Genomic DNA, 14,195 nt, shown 5'->3' on the forward strand with positions numbered 1-14,195 from the left:
CGGTATTTGCCGCAATTCGGATCCGCCAAGGTTGCTTGGTTAAAATAATGAAGTAACGCGCGGGAGTGTTTAGCTAAACAACACATATTTTGTGTTAATTTTCAAATAACACAAGAAATGTGTTACATTCCAGATTTTTTAAAGTAAAATAACACCAACGGTTTATGTTGAATTAACAGATTTATGTGTTGAAAATCAACACAAAAAATCTAGCCAAATAATTTTTTAACACAATTACACAAAATTTCTAACTGTGTATACTTAAAATTCCACAATATTCTACGATAACATTCAAACATAACACCGATTTTTCAATCAATTTTTTATTTATTTATTTATTTTTTTTTTTCATTAATCAGTCTTGGTATAATTAATAACGTTTTAATGTGCGAGTTTAACAATTTGTGCTGAAAAAAGACGACATATAATTTTTTTTTATTTTTCTTTTCTTTTCTTTTTTTTTTTAGGGAATATAGATTTTTTTACGTTGCTCTTATGATATTGTGAAGGTAATTCACAATGCACATAATTTTAGACGACTAAAATTTGTTATTCATATCCATAAATAATTATTTATATTAATTTAGCTTAAAAATATATTATTGTCCTTTAATGAAAATGTAGCACTTATATTTCATTCCTTTCTCCACACACTTATTAAGTACCATCGCTAGAGTATTCATCATTATTATTATTAATATTTAATAATAAGAAATTTCAAGCTGCTTATCCTGAAGTTTTGACGTATTTTAGGACCGTTGGGTCTCATTATCTCGCTGCATTGTTTTACTTACTAACCAAAAAGTTAGCGGTTGTTGCAGATAGTAAATAGATATTTTAATGAATGAATAAAACTTTTAATAACAATTTCTTGTTGATCAACTAAGAAAACTATCGCATTTTCTCAGAATGTCAATTATGTATTACATAAGTATACGATAAGTTTAACTGAACAATACATATGTAGTCTGGTAGTAGCTGTCGTAGCTTACAGATCTTAGTCCTTGGTCCGCTGTCTTCATTTATTGTTTAAACAATTTATTCAGTCGATGCTGAATACTGATGGCAATAAATTATTCTGTCAGTATCAGGTTTTGTAATAATTATTGACACGATTTTAAAAGAACCTAAATTCTAATAAATCTCACAATATCAACCCTTAATAACGGACTCATCTACTGGCAAATAAGGCAGCACTTTTTTTTTTTTATATCATTTAAATATTATATCATAAATTGATATAACATAGTACTACTCTTAAAGTAGAGCCGCATCATTGCGTCATACATATCTCGTAATTGCGTATCGCAATTAAACCTAGAAAAGATGTTTTACATCTTTCGGCATTTTTGATACATACATTTTTTTTTTTTTACATCTGAAATATCTGGATTTTTGTGTAAATTCTTTAATTTTATACATCAGACTGATTAATTTTTAGACAAAAAAATTTTAATCACCTGAACAAATTCACCATTTTTATATATTATTATTATTATCATTATTGCTCTTACTATTATTATTGTTATTAGTATTGTTATTATTATCACTGCTATATATAATATTAATATTATTGTTATTATTTTTTATTCATATGTTATTATTATTATTATTATTATTATTTTATAATTACGATTAATAATATTAATTTAAATTTAAGAGATTGACATTTCTCATAGAAACACACTCTATATATGAATTCTTAATCAATATCTGTTATTTTAAAATATCAGGATTTTGATATTGTAAATATCTATAGAATCGGTAGTTCACTATCATACGTCATTATCGTGGCAAAATTCAATCTTCCGTCTTGCCAAAGGTAGTCTTCTTTTATCGACGATAAAGTCAGTCACGCAACCCTTGATTCCTTTATGACCAGGCTTCCCACCAACAAATAATTTCCCATTGGTTGTTAGAAGAGATATTTCCGTGGCAACTTTTATGGGAATTTCGTCATCAACCTGGATTACGGTTGCCTTTCTTCGACGAGCAGCTTTGATGTGATGAAAAATACCATCGTTAACTTTTTTCTAAAAAAGTTAACAAAAATATAAGTAATAACATCAGAGTAAATATAAAATAAAGGAGTTTTGTTAATATTGAAGAACATACTCGGCTTTTTATAGATATTTCATCTTTTTTTCCTTTGTACGTGAAGACAACATATCCATCCTGTAGAGATAGTACCAGATTTTCTATTTTTCCGCGTCCAATCCATGCTATCATTCCATCCGGATTAACGGTTCGTAGACTCAATTCAAATTTATTTGATTGCTGTCCTTTGTATCTAGTTAATTATTATTGGTTATTAATTATAATGTTATACATTAATAAGGATTTATGTTTATACATAAGCATAATAAGCAAGCTCATTAAATAGAAAAAAAAAAATAAAGTTATTAAATTAAGAGAAAATTTTGCAAACGTTTCTAATACGTTTATGAAATATCAACCTTAACGCTATGGTAATAATTACTAGTAATTATGGATGTACGTCCATAATTTCTGGGAAAACTTGCTATAATTATAGGAACGATTCCTATAATTATCGTAATAGTTCCTACATCGTATGATAATTTAATTATTGTAATGATTACCATACTAATAGGGTTCTTAGGTGAGTATGGGAATAAGTTCTTCACATCATAGTAACCATTTCCATAATATATGTAAATATTCCCATAATATTATGGTAAACGTTACCATATATTATGGGAATGATTACCATAATCTTATGATAATGATTAATATAATAGTATGGTTACGATTACTATGATAGTATGAGATGATTACCATAATCTATGTTAATCATTACCACAATTTATGGTAACTATTATCGTAATGTATAATGACCATTACCATAATATATGGTAATTTTTACTGTAGTAGTATGAGACGATTACCATAATTTATAATAATCATTACCATAATCTATCGTAAACATTACTATAATCTATGGTAACCATTACCATAATATAAGGTAATAATTGCCATAATCTATGGTAGCCGTTACCATATATTATGGTAACCATTGTCATAATATTTTTGTAATTGTTACTATGATAGTATGGTTTTAATGATAGTGTGGTAAACATTACCATAGTGGATGGTAAAAATGACCATAGTATAGGGTAAAGGTTACGATAGAAATATGAGAATGATTACCATAATAATATCGAAATTATCATCATATTTTTATAGAAATTACTCCGACATCTTATAAGAATGAAACTCATATAGATAGAAATGGTTATCATAATTAGTACGGTTGTCATTCCTATAATCGATATTTAAAAAAAAATTTGTTGCTATACTATATAGGAACCATTTTCATAATATATTGTAATTGTTACCATAAATTTCTCTCCGTGTACTAATTAGGTAAAAAGTTATTATTTGTTATAACAAAACTTACTCAGTGTAGTCATAATTTTCATATTCAAAATCATTATCCTCGTCAAACTCATAGTCGGAATAAGAATCGTCATAATATTCCAAAAGAGATGTGTTAGTAGTTAAAGTATTGTTAGAGCTAAAGTAAGTTAGTAAGAAGTGTGGGTTAGTAAATTTAAGTGATTGTCTAAATATAATATTTGAACAAACCTTCTGCCATAACGATGTTTAAACTGTAGGTAATTGTCCCCGTTAAATCTTACTGGTCGTTCAGCTATTTCTCCACCAGATACATCATATCCCATGACTATATTTAAAATTAATAGATTTGTTATGAATTTCTATTTGATATTATAAAATCTTTATAATTTATTGACTTACAAAATTCACAATGGAGACCACTGTAACTGCTTGCACATTTACAAAGGTAACTATTTAATAACGGCAAACAGACTCCACCATTGTGACAAGGATTGCCATCAGCGGGACACGGCAACCCATCATATATTTCAGTATTGTGTTGAGTGAAATTAACTGCTAGATTCTGGTAAGTCTTACCATTGACCATTAATCTTTGTATCGCGCCTGTGAGCCCAGTCCAGGCACTTTCCAGACGATGAATTTCTCGCCAATGTCTAATAAATAAATATTTTGGTTTATTAAAAACATATTTTAAGTATTAAACGTCAAATCAAAGGATTTGGAGAATTTTTATGTTCGTATGTAAAAACGGCTTCAAGGTAAATTTTATATTTTTTTTATGTTCATAAATATATATTTTTTTAATTTGTTACTCATAAATTTCTGAAAAATAGATCAGAGATAATTCTTTTTTTTCTTTTCAGAAAACAAATATTTTAATTATTAAGTGTTTTTAGCATCAATTCAAGATCAATTTGATCGCAGGCCTTTCGAGTTTATTATTTTTTTAATTTAATTATTGAATTTTTTTTTTCTATTAATTATAATTAAATTAACGGTTTTGTAATAGAATAAATAATTTTAATTTAACATAAAAATATTATATTCAATAACTTACATTAGGTTTAGTTAAGATTTACAGACCAAATTCAAATTTCAAAAAGTTAATAGAAAAATAATAATTTTTAAGAGCTAAAAATTAAATCGGTCTTAAAAATTGTTAAATGAATAAAAGTTTGAGATAAAAAAAAATTAAAATTTTTAAACTCAAAAATCTCTGAAACCTCTTCGATATTCAAATAAAATTTTTTTTTACAATAAGTTCCGGACGAAACAAAACTTTTGAAATAAACAAATAATTTATTTGATCCATTTTTTAATCAGTTATTGACAAAAAACTAAAAAATAATATTTTTTGAGTTTGTAAAAAAAATTTGAAATTTTACCCGAAATTATTTTTTGTAAGTAGAAAAGAAATATTAAGAATTTAAACAAATTAAACACTAAACTTTCCAAATCCTTTAATTTAGTGTGAAACGTTTAAAAATTAAAATATATGTATACATTGGAGGTGTGTAAATAGTTCAAATTTTCGAATAATTCGTAAATTCTCAAATTAATCGAAAACTTACGAACGATTCCGAAATTTTCTTTTGAACGTCTTAAAATTGTAATAGTTTTTCAAATAATTTAAATTTTTGTCAGAAGTAAGTAGAGCTTAGACACGAATTTACAAAAAATTATTTTTGGTTACTCTAAAAACTAATCTCTTCATTAAATAAAAATTAAATATTTAAAAGCTGACCAAAATTTTTTCGATTCGAATTGCGTAGTTTGAAAAGTTACAAATAATTCAAAAACTTTCGAATAATTTAAAAATTGATGAATAACTTGAAAAGTTGTGAATAATTCGAAAATTTGTGAATAATTCGAATCAAATAGATATATTCGATTCGATTTGAACCCGATTCACACACTTCAGTATACATACATTATGATTGATATATAAATAAATCTTACTTAACGCCACCAATATAAAGAGGCATCTCTAAATTCAATTCAGTGAGAGGACTACCGGAAAAGCCTCGTGCAATAGTGCCTTCATCTAACTGCAGAAGTCCTTCTCTACCAAGTCTACTGATTCTAACACAATGCCAAGTATTAAGACTCACGGAATCAGGAGATGTAATATTAGCTATACCACTGCCTAGATTAAATTTAAACTCCAATTTGCCATTAGCTAAGTTAAGACTAATAAAATCTCCACGACCATTGTTAAGTTGCCCATTGTAAAGTAGTAGACCATCTGTAGCTCGCGTAAGAAACCATAGTTCAATTGAAAATGCTTTTGAGACTCCTTCAAGACATGAAAGTTCAAGGAACCCATCACCATTAAACTGAGGAATTAAAAATTCAGTTAATTCGGCATCTAATATTTCACAATGATCTCCCGTTCTTCCTGGCGGACATTTACAAACATATCCGCCTTGTGGAAGAATATCACAAGTAGCTCCATTTTGACAGGGTTCGCCTAAACAAGGATCTAATGATTCTTCACAATTAGGTCCAGTAAATTGAGGAGGGCAAATACATTTATACGTTGGTGGTTCGTAAGTTGTTACTGCATAATTATCATGTTCATAAGAAGCGTCATAATCTAAATCATAATCATAATTACAATCCACAGTAGCGCATCGTTTTTTCGAATATTTTTTAGATCTCTTTGATTTCGGTTTAGATTTTAAATCGCTGCAATGAGAGCCTTTACATTTGACAAATTTAATTCCATCATTATAATTTCTTTTCTTCTTTGTTTTATTACTTCGTTTTGTATTTGATTTGCATTCTCTATTATTGCAAAGATCTTCTTCGAATATTGGCTGACAAGTAGCACCATTTTTACAAGGCAAATTAGCGCATGCATTATCATGACACTGCTTAACACGATATGTCTCTAAAACATCTTTATCTTTTCCAATATGAAGGTCAACTGTAAATCTATTGATCTTCAGCTTACGAATGCAACCCAAAAATCCGTGACTGGTCCCAATGTTGTCGTATACTCTAGTGTAATTTGTTGGTATGTTGCCAATAAATGTATCTTGATTGAGATCTAATGATTTAAGCATTCCTTGACTTTGACCGGCAATATCTTCACCGTCGTTATAAATTAAAACACCATCTTTGTGATATCTTTTAGCTGATATACGATGAAAGTTTTTCATAGTAACTCTCTCCGGTGATGTTAGTATTACTGGTCCATTTCCAAGGTTATAACGAAATTGTACGTATCTAAAAATACATAAATATTTTTATTAATTATTATTTATGATTATATATAATCATATATAAATTATATGCAATTGTATATAATTACATACAATTATATATAATCATGCCATTTTACAGAAACTAATTTTACTGTTATGTAATAGATCAATACATATCAAACATCACTTTAAATTATATGTATTCTATAAGGCAAAAAACTCCTTTAATTTTTATTTAATCCCTGAAAACTGTGTAAAATGTAAATAAAAATAATTATAAATAATTGCATGTAATTATATTAGGCCATTTTCACATATAATTATATATATATTTTTTTTTTTACCAGGGTATTATTAAATCGATGTACACTGTAAGAAATTTTGATGTAAAAATGGCCCCCGAGAACTGTACACGGCCGTGTAGTGTGAAATAACAGTGTAAAAAATACTCGGTATAATTTATTCATTCGTGTAATTTTAACACGGTGTAATCTACTTTTTTACACCATTTCGTGTCACTCTTTATAATTTCCATTAATGAGCAACAAATGATCATTGAATATTTTTAACGACTTAATCAATAACTATACTAATTTTATTTAGATGTTAAATACACTGTAAAAAAATCTGGAGTAAGTCCAGGCGGTGTAGGTGTTGAAGTTTTCGGTGTTGAAAATATTTGACTTTGTGAATATTTTTGCTTACTCGATCACTCTACAGTTAAACAGTTTTTTTATTAATCAATTAAATTATTGGTGATTGAAATGTTCGGCGTAAAATTGTGTAATTTTTAAATAAATTACGTATAACATAAATAATTATTTAAATAAGTACATAACAAAATTGAAATTTCCTCCAGATAATTTTCATTAAATTTTCATATTTTTTTATATGTAATACATTTTTTTTAAATAATTATACGTGGAATTATTTTTTTACACCAATTTAACAGCGGTATTTTAACACCGCCGAATTACACCATTTACACCAGTGTTATTTCATTTTAACACTGCGTGGTGTTAAATTGAGATTTACACATTTACACGCCGGACGTTGTAAACATTTTTAATTCACACCGCCTAAATTTAGCACGATATTTGGGGTAATTTTCACACCAAGAGTTTTACACCGTTATTTAGACTATTCCGAGTCCAAAAAAATCTTTACAGTGTAGACACGCAATAACAAGTCAACCAGTGATGTAAGGCAGAGAAATCGTCTAACAATTGTTAGACAACTGACGCCAATTGAACAATAAAAAATTGACAAACGGTAATTTTTTAAATTTAATGGTTGTTCCCCTTCTAACTTAATTTTGCCGAGAAAATGATTTTTTAAAAAATTACTCGTTAAAAATAAATTTAATGTAATCTTACCCATCAACAATAGCAAGTGAAACAAAATCTCCACTACCATCATTCTTCTGTTGGTTGTATAGAATTATTCCGTTGTCAGCATAAGTTTTAAACTCAACTTCAATACTAAATTTATGATATGCTTTTAGTCTACTCATTCTCACATAACTTTTACCATCGAAAGAAGGTATATCATATTCTCGTTTATTTATTTCTTCATCACATAATAAACCCGTGTAATTTGAATTACAAATGCAAACAAATGTTGAACTTGGTAAGTCAATACAAGTTGCTGATGAGTGACATGGATTAGAAACACAAGCGCGAAGATCTTCAGAAGGCGTTACCGACATGTAATTTGCTAAAAAAAAAATAAATAATATTAATAATGTATTTTATTTTGTTTCTTATAAAATACTAAATCAATTAATAGCATAAAATTAAATTTACCAAAACATTCTTGTCGATCGCTTGTCTCAGCAAATCCATTGGAGCAAACACACCGTCCATTAAAACATTCACTATTCGGAATTGTACAGTCCCTATCATTTGTACAGAGATCCCCAAGAAGTGCTGTTACAACTCGAATAGTTGCTGGGGTAGGTCTTGATGCAGCTGCAACTCCTGTAAATTTTTCGATTAAATTTATCGTATGTAAAAATAATTTTAGTAAGTTATTATTGTAATAATAATGTAAAAAAAAAGAATACTGTTCCTACCATGTTTAAAATTATCACGGTCAATAGTAATGGTTTCTTGTTGAGCACGATGAGTGTAATAATAACGTTGGTCTGGCTCTGGACCAAGAAGATGCCTGGTTGACTTTGACAATGGTGAAATAGCTGCTGCTGGTTGAGTGTATTGGACAGCTGTAAATCTTTTAACTGGGAAATCCGTGTTCACCGTCGGATAGTCTGAAATTGTTTTTTTTTTTTTTTTTTTTTAATTTCAATAGTTTTCTGTCTTAACAACTTAAAATAAAGTTTACTATAATTTAAATTAAAGTGATGCTTGTTTATAGAGATAAATATTTCTATTTTAACTTTAACAACAACAGGAAAACAATTTTAAAACATTTTAAATTAGTGTTTCACGAGCAATCTATTAATTGTTTAACTTATTTCATCAACAAAAGTTACTTGAGAAATCAATTTAAGCACAGACATTCGTGACAAGAAAATGTTCTTGATAATATATATATATATATAATAATACGACAACATTGGCGTTTTTTAAAAATACTTTTACAACAGTTTAATGATATTTTTGTACTTCAAAATTTCGATATATTTTTTACACAGAAAAAAAATGTTTCTTGGCATAAAAAATTTTTACACATACTAAGAAAATTTTTACTTGCCCCAAAAAATTTTTTCCATTAAAAGTTGAAAAAAAAATTTTTGTTGGAACAAGAAAAAGTTTTTTGGGGTGAAAAAAAAAATTCTTGAGTCTTATTTTTTCGTCGTAAAAAAATCTTTGTCTTTAATTCATAATGCAAAATATTTCTTGCGCCAATAAATATTTTTTCCTCCGTACTTTGTTCAGAAAAAAAATTTCTCGACTGAAAGTAAATATTCTTGATTAAAGCAAATTTTTTTGAAAATCTAAATTTTTTCGGATAAAATAGAAATTTTCTCTGACTAGGACGAATTTTTTTTTATCAAGATAAATTCTCTTTACTCAAGAAAATCTTAACTCGGTTCCCGAAAACGTTTGTGTTCCAAAATATTTTTTTGACTCAAGATAACTTTTTTTCCGTGTGGGGTTTCGTAAGATCTGCCGCGGACGTATCTCAAAGAACCGATTTTTCGGCTATCATTGAGATTCGAACACACGCCTGGCCAGTTACCAAGTTCGGTAACCCTACTTACCTCTCAGCCATGGTGACTGGTTGGAAAAAGTTTTATATTTTTGTGAAATTTTTATAAATATATAGTATGAGAATTTTTAATAAATTTTATCACTGCTGAAAACTTATATATTTATCTTCGTTTTCAGCTTAATAATGTTATACTTTATTCTTTATTGAAATCATTCGTGCAGAGTAGTAAAATTGAATAAAAAATAAAAAAAACTATGCTCAGTATTTCCGTTTATGAAGCTTTTAAGTGTATTGTACGAGTAACTGCTCAACAAATAATTTAATTTGTAGTTAAGTTGAAGAACCGTTTTAGATTAAATCACAAGAAACTTTTTCGCAAGATTGATTCGCTAGGAAAGTATATATTAGTTTGCCCGATAGTATATGTACAATTGAAAATAAGTCATGTCTTGGAAATTCATTGAGTCTAATAGATTCAATTTTAAGGGGACTAGTGTATGAATTTAAAAAATAAAACTAGATATTGAATAAGAAGTTTACTTGCATCTTTTAACAAGTGTTAGTTTTTTTTTCCAATACTAGTAGTTTAAATTTCATAACTATCATATAGTCAGCAATTTAATTACTTGACATCAATGGTAATTATTGTTACTATAAATTTTTAATATATTTTTCAACAAAGAATAGCAAATATTTAAACAAGAAATTTAATTATACTTACTAAGAAATTTAATAAAAGAAAAGATAATTAAAATATTATTTTAATTAGCTATTCAGCAAATATTTACTGAGTATTTATGACAAATTATTTCGCTTTTCATTCTATACTTTTAAAATATTTCATTTTTAAGACTAGTTTTAAAAAGTTATCGTTATTAACTTTAAAGTAAAAAAATGTTATTTATAATATAAAACAAAAATTTACGTTTAATTTTTTGTTAATTTGATAAAAGTCATTAACATAAATACTAGTGGTTAAATAAAAATAGTGACTGTTGGTCAATTAGAGACTTATTATTTTTGAACTATGAAATTATAGTTGCGTTTATTTCTCGACTATTTTTATTTTCTTCATCTCATATAGAAATTTTTTAACTTCACATATTTTAAAAACGCTCTCCAAAAATGAGCTGAATAAAAATGCTTTAAGAACTCGCTCGCGAATTTTGAAAATTTCACAAATGATTGAAACTTATATTTATAAAATCACCAGTATGCTGAAAGTTTCAGCCCAAAATTCAAGTACTAAAACGTCTCTCTAAAGTTATGGATGTTTCTGAGTACTTTCTTTTAAAAGATTCTGACCCGCAAATATTAATATTAAAGCTTCTACATTTTTTCACCTTCAATTTATATCATGACGAATAAAAATAGAACCCGGGACAGAAAAAAATACTTATTTACTTTTTTTTTTTTTTTAATTCAATTTTTAGGTATTTCGATCATTTAAATATTAGCCAATTTTATTGTTTGAGACTGTGCAGTATATTTTTAATTGTGCAAAAGTTATATTTCAGTGGAATAATAGTAATTGAGTTATAAAAAAAATACAAAATTAATTAAAAGTATTAGTTACGTATTATGAGTTAATGTTAGAAATTCTTGAGCGAAGTTTAAAAATATTTATTTTGAGCTACAATTTTTAGCATGGTATTAATTTTACAGATTAAAATATTTTTACCACGAGAAAGAAAAAATTAAAAAAAAATTCTTGTTTTTATCATTTTTAAAATTTTTGAAATTTTTGAGTGGCCTTAAAAATTTTTTATCTGACTGATTTTTGGAGAAGGCTTTAAAAATATGTTAAGTAAGCAAATTTTTATATGAGACTCAAGAAAAAAGTAGTCGGTTTTTTTGAGCCACCTTGATATTGTTAGGTCTCATAAGTCAATAAATAAATATGATTTCTTGGAATATAATTTTTGTGTTAAATTTTTATAAAGTAAATAAAAAAAAAAACTATTATAAGTACGAAAAGTTTGACCGAAACTTGTTAAAAACTTTATAAGCTATACTATAGTTATAAAATCAATATGCATATATATTTTTTATTAGGGGTATTTATGGATTTAGGTATGATAATAAGAGATAAATTGATAAAATTAAGAAAAAAATTTTCTATTAACGAGTAAGGGATTACATACTTTTGAAATTTTTACAAAGATGATTTTTTTGGTAGATTTTTATTCTTTATATTTTTAAGGTTTGTTAGTAAAAGAATATTAAGATAATTCCATTCCATTGCAAAGTTATAGCGAGCTTTAACCACCCGTAAAATTAGAACGCCTACCTAACTAATGCAACTCCCGCGCTTATCCTAAACTTTACCCGCGATTTTTCAAAACTGTTTTTAAACATGGCCATGATGATTTCTCAGTAAGTTTTCAAGATTTTTGTAGTTTTTTTTTAATTTTGTGATTAGACAATTACTTACAAAAAATTAATGAATATATCGAGACCGAAGTCTCTCTCCTTTTTACAAGAGACCGTTTCCCCGCCGTTTTGGGCATACACGCGATTTATAAATAATGAAACATAAATTTTTTATTCAAAAACTGCACACTAAAATTTCAAATACCACAAATATTGTATTACAAAAAAAAAAAAAAAACGTCAATAATATTTTTCATTTATCATTTGATCCCATAGATAATGTTCTTGATTTGAAAAAAGCAATTTTTATTTTGATGTAACTTAAAAAATGAAATGCAATCAATTTCTTTCATATTTTTAATCTAATTACCGTTTAAATAATTTTTTTAAAACCACACATAAACCGCTCAAAGATATGTAACCCCTTAAGTTATTTGTTACTAAAATTTAATGTTATTTAAAAAAAAAAAAAAAAAAATGAATGAATGAATGAATAAGTAAAAAAATTTTTCAAAGATGTAGATAATTTATCTGACGCTTTATCACCAGATGAAGGGTAAATTTGATTAAGTAACATAAGGAATAATGTTACATCATCTTTCGCAGATGGTTGGGAAGAATTCTACTAAAATATTTATACAAACTTCATAAATTTTATTATCATTGTATTAAATTACAACCGTATCGTTGAGATAATTAAATTATCATTAAACTGTTGCCCACTCACTCACTGAATGTCTGTTTAAATTATACAAATTTATGTATTAACAATTACATTTACGTTAAGAGTTGATTAAATATTATTAATTCACTTAATAATTTTGTTTTTTTCTGCCGTTTTATCTTTATCTACATTTATAGTACTTGTTATAATAATAAAGTATATCATTAAATCTTGAGTATGTGCATTTAGCCAAGTTGTCTTTCTCAGTAACGAAGGATGTAAAGCGGCATATAAGGTGAACGCTCAGTGAACCCACCTCTGCAGTGCCCGAAGGCTTGAGTCACAACGTCTGCTTGATGACGACAGGCATATAGACGCAATTCACATTCATTGTCATATGTTTGCCCATCACTTCCGCAAACCGGTACTGCTGGTAAATCTTCTGGGCATACTGACGGACACTCGCAATGAAGACTACCAATTTCAGAACAATGTCCGCCAGAATAACATTCAAGTTCGTTACAATTTGTTGCTATTATTGGGCTTGCGTCCACTGAAATTTTACATTTTAATTTATAATTATGCACTTAATACTTTGAATTATATAAAAAAAAAAAAAAAAATTGTATACTGTAAAAAAATAGCGGAGTGAACGCGGACTAAATTCGGAGTGAATGCAGATGATTGTCTATTTATTTAATCCCTTTGGAATAAAATTCACTCCGAAGGAAAGTTTAATTTAATATTGAAATTCCGGTTCAGAGTGAAATTTACGGGAAGGCATCAGTCGCCTACATTATTTTTTCATACATTACAAATGCTTATTGTTCAATTTCTTACTACTCAGTTGCCGACTAAAATTTATTTTCTACAGTTCTATTGCCTACATAAACATTAAATGTATAATTTAATTGCATAAAAAAATTATTGCACTGTTCTATTGCCTACTTAAAAATAATTCATGATCAGTACTTGTTGAGGAGAAATGATCAACGTTTAAGACAGATCACTTAAGATAAAAAACACGATTGATCGGAAAAATATCAAATCCACGGTAGTCTTCACAATAGTAACTAGAAAACGACAGTTTTCTATTAGAAATTAGTGACCTGATCAGGTCATCCCCTGCATCCACTATGAGATTTAATCCAGTATCTTATTATGAACCGGGCGAGTTATACTGTTGTGAAAGCTAGATATTTTACAGATCAACCGTGTTTTTCTTTTTAAGTGTTCGATCTTGAACATTAAGAATTTCTCCTCAAGTACTCGATTTTCTCAGCAAAGTCAAGACCTTATCCACATTAATAATATATTTCTTTGATTTGGGTACACAATTAAATAGTCATCAACTTAATATCATGAATTATTTTTAAGTAGGCAATAGAACAGTG

The 14,195-nt window shown here is 27.3% G+C and overlaps 1 protein-coding gene across 2 annotated transcripts in view; it reads right to left on the minus strand.

Moving 5' to 3' along the window:
• Window positions 1-1,716: 1,716 nt before the first annotated feature.
• Window positions 1,717-14,195, minus strand: part of LOC103580443 (agrin) — a 231,031-nt gene continuing 218,552 nt past the window's right edge. The window contains exons 16-25 of one of the 2 annotated variants that reach the window (XM_053739364.1): window positions 13,118-13,354; window positions 8,662-8,856; window positions 8,393-8,566; window positions 7,964-8,303; window positions 5,338-6,609; window positions 3,778-4,031; window positions 3,607-3,703; window positions 3,419-3,535; window positions 2,116-2,290; window positions 1,717-2,033 (exon numbers count right to left, since the gene is read on the minus strand). In XM_053739364.1, coding sequence (XP_053595339.1) covers window positions 1,776-2,033; window positions 2,116-2,290; window positions 3,419-3,535; window positions 3,607-3,703; window positions 3,778-4,031; window positions 5,338-6,609; window positions 7,964-8,303; window positions 8,393-8,566; window positions 8,662-8,856; window positions 13,118-13,354 — 3,119 coding nt within the window. In that variant the 3' untranslated portion in view covers window positions 1,717-1,775. The remainder of the gene's footprint in view (window positions 2,034-2,115; window positions 2,291-3,418; window positions 3,536-3,606; window positions 3,704-3,777; window positions 4,032-5,337; window positions 6,610-7,963; window positions 8,304-8,392; window positions 8,567-8,661; window positions 8,857-13,117; window positions 13,355-14,195) is intronic. The other variant, XM_053739365.1, reaches the window with a different exon arrangement.

This window comes from Microplitis demolitor, chromosome 5 (genome assembly GCF_026212275.2).
Source record: "Microplitis demolitor isolate Queensland-Clemson2020A chromosome 5, iyMicDemo2.1a, whole genome shotgun sequence".
Taxonomy (NCBI): domain Eukaryota; kingdom Metazoa; phylum Arthropoda; class Insecta; order Hymenoptera; family Braconidae; genus Microplitis; species Microplitis demolitor.